The sequence below is a fragment of the Talpa occidentalis genome, unplaced genomic scaffold (genome assembly GCF_014898055.3).
Source record: "Talpa occidentalis isolate TD23 unplaced genomic scaffold, MPIMG_talOcc4v2.1 talOcc4.2949, whole genome shotgun sequence".
Taxonomy (NCBI): domain Eukaryota; kingdom Metazoa; phylum Chordata; class Mammalia; order Eulipotyphla; family Talpidae; genus Talpa; species Talpa occidentalis.
The window spans coordinates 1-3,162 of record NW_023603128.1 but is presented as its reverse complement, the minus strand read 5'-3'; the positions used below and the strand labels follow the sequence as shown (position 1 = coordinate 3,162).

Genomic DNA, 3,162 nt, shown 5'->3' with positions numbered 1-3,162 from the left:
CCCCGCGGACTCGGGGGCTCAGATCACCCAGCGCGCGTGGGAGGCGGCGGGCAGGGCCGAGCGCGTCAGGCACAGTGTGCAGAGCAGGTGCTTCCCGCGGCTCCGCAGACTCCTGGAGATGGGGGAGGAGGTGCTGCAGCACACAGGTAAGAGGGGCCAAGAGGCCTCGGACCTCCCCTCTCTTGGCCCCACAGGGAAATGGAATAATGGGCAGAACAGCAGCTGCTTTCTGGGCAGAGAGGGAGAGTCCCCTGGGTGTCATGTTCTGTGCTAGAGACACTCGCCCAGAAGATACCACTTTTCTGGACGGTTAAGGGATCCAGTCTCTCCTGAGGGAGGGGAGGCCATCCTGAAATCTTCATTGGATCCTTTGACCCGGCAGCCATCCTGGGAAACATGAGTGTTTCTTTCAAGGCCTTGTTTTTGGTCTGAGAACATTTCTGGATCTGACTCCTGCCTTTCTGTGTCATTCACCCTCCACACTGGTCAGGAGCAAAAGTCTGTGTTCTCCTTAGAAACCTGCATCCTCCTACCCTGGGCTCTCACCTGATTATCCCAGATTCTCCAGACTAGGCTGATTTCTGGATTTTGTGCTTCCTCCCTCCAAACCCATTGTCATGTCCATTCTGAGGATGGTCAGTGAAGCTGCTTCAGTGTCCAGGAAAGAAAAACCCAAAGTGTGAGTATTTTTACCCTTCTCCCCAGATCCCCCAAAGACACAGATGACCCTCCACCTCACCTCTGACCATGAGGTCACCCTGAGGTGCTGGGCCCTGGGCTTCTACCCTGCGGACATCACCCTGACCTGGCAGCGAGATGGGGAAAACCTGACCCAGAACACGGAGCTGGTGGAGACCAGGCCTGGGGGGGATGGAACCTTCCAGAAGTGGGCAGCTGTGGTGGTGCCTTCTGGAGAGGAGCAGAGATACACGTGCCACGTGCAGCATGAGGGGTTGGTGGACCCCCAAGTTGTGAGATGGGGTAAGGAAGAGACATGGACACAAGCCTCCTGGGGGATCAGGAGCCCTTCTGGAGCTATTCAGAGGTTCAGGATGAGGCCTGGGACTCAGAGTCTCACCTTCCCTTCCCTTCCAGTGCCCCCTCCTCAGGCCTCTGTCCCCACCGGGAAAATCATTACTGGCCTGGTTCTCCTTGGAACTGTGCTCACCGGAGCTGCGGTCGCTGCTGCTGTGATGTGGAGGAAGAAGTGCTCAGGTAGGGAAGGGAGTGGGGGATTTTGTCCACTGGGGGCTTCCATGTCCCAGGGAGAACTTGCCCTGCCTGGTTAATGGGAAGTACCATCCATACACATGTGTGTTGCCCAGAGGGCATTTGGTCCAGTCACCCCTCACCTCCTTTCTTCATTTTTCACAGTCCTGACCTGGGTCTTTAGTCATAGTTCTGGAAACTTCCCTGTTCTGCAGGATTAGAAAATTCCTTTAGGACTTCTGACCTGGCTGCTCCCTGGTCTCACATGATGTTTCATTCCACAGGTGGACAAGGAGGAAGCTATACTCAAGATCCAGGTAAGTGTGAATCAGCAGTTGGATCCCTGAGCCCCTGGTGACAGTGTTGATGGAGCCCATGGGGGAGACACCCTCATCAGTTCCTCCTGTGGTCTCATCTCCGACCAAGTTTTGTTGTGTTCTCCCCAGGCAGGCATAGTCTGCAGGACTCTGAAGTGTATGTCAGCCCCTAAAGATGAGACCCTCAAGGACTGCAGTGGTTGCTGGGGGTTGAGGCAGAGAGGCTGGGACTAGGTGATGGGGATGCTTTCAGGAGGACATCTTGAGAATGTAGTAGACTATTGATGTTGTTAATACTTAAGTAATTCATGTGAATTTCTTCATGATTACTTTCTTTCATGGTGTGAGACAGCCCTGTGTTCGTCTGAGTGTTACAGGATTTCTTTTTCCCACATTTTGTGGCTTTATGATCCTTGGTTTAAACTACTTTACACCTGCGAGAATGGCCCACATCCAAAGACCAGAAACAAGTGCTGGCAAGCATATGGAAAAAAGGGGACAGTCCTACAGTGTTTTTGGATATAGACTGAGCCAGCCCTTATGGAAACAGTATTGAGGTTTCTTAAAAAAGTAAATATGGTTCTGCCCTTGGACCCAACAATTCTACACTGAGGATCTACTCACAGAGGATAAATACTCTCCTGTGAATGGACCCTGCACTCCCGTCACCACTGCAGCACTATTTACAGTAGCCAAGCTATGGACACCACCTGAATGCCCCAGACAGGTGACAAATCAAGTAGAAGCTGGGATTACATGTATACATATATGTGCATGTACAGGTAATATATGTACTTGTATAATGAAACAGTATCCACGGTCAGAAAACATAACTCATGCCACTGCAGCAACATGGATGGAAGAGGGTTAAGTCAAAAGGAAAAGAGAAATATATATAGGTGTGGAGAAAGCAAACAAAAGTCCAGATTAAGCCAAACTTCAAAATTATCCCTTAAGCCCTGCTAGGCTGCACCTATTGCTGAACAGGGCTGCAGACCAGCCCAGGCTTCCTGGCCCAGCAGCACTGGAAGGTGAACTGACCCTCTCTAGTTTGTCATCAAACTCATTTGATGACAAAGCCTGACTCCCACTGACTGCGTCCCCAACTGTGTCTTGTTATACTTACAGCACCACTGGATCCCCAGTCTCTGTTGTTTGCTGGGTCTGAGATGGATCTTGTACTTGATTGTTGCATCAGGCAACACCACACTGATAAAGAAGCAGGAGTCGTGGAGCAGGTTACATAATACAGGATGCTGCTGAAGAGCAAGATCCTGGCCTTTTTATTAATATACAGCATAAGAGGTTGCGGGAGAAAAAAGGAAAGGGGAAGAATGTAGAAGATCAGGGATTATGAGTCTTCCCTCCAGGCACTTCTTACCTACTTGATGACTGGTATTGTCATTGAGATCACAGCCTAGTTCCCCAGTCTTGGTTTTAATTTTATCAACAAGGCCTTCCACTGATCAGCTTCTGGGGTCCTTTGTTATACATCTGTCCCAGGGCCCTCCGGGCATTCCTGGTCATACCTTCCCAGCATATTCCAGCTTTTTGCTCTTGTTTGATTTTTTTTCTTTCTTTCTTTCTTTCTTTCTTTCTTTCTTTCTTTCTTTCTTTCTTTCTTTCTTTCTTTCTT

At 50.0% G+C, this 3,162-nt stretch overlaps 1 protein-coding gene across 1 annotated transcript; it reads left to right on the top strand.

Moving 5' to 3' along the window:
• Positions 1 to 671: 671 nt before the first annotated feature.
• LOC129146520 (popy class I histocompatibility antigen, alpha chain E-like) lies at positions 672 to 1,526 on the top strand (the record flags this gene model as incomplete). Its single annotated transcript, XM_054699163.1, has 3 exons — positions 672 to 981; positions 1,096 to 1,215; positions 1,494 to 1,526. Coding segments are annotated over exons 1-3 (412 nt in total), but the record flags the coding sequence as incomplete, so codon positions are not given.
• Between the last annotated feature and the right edge of the window lie 1,636 nt (positions 1,527 to 3,162).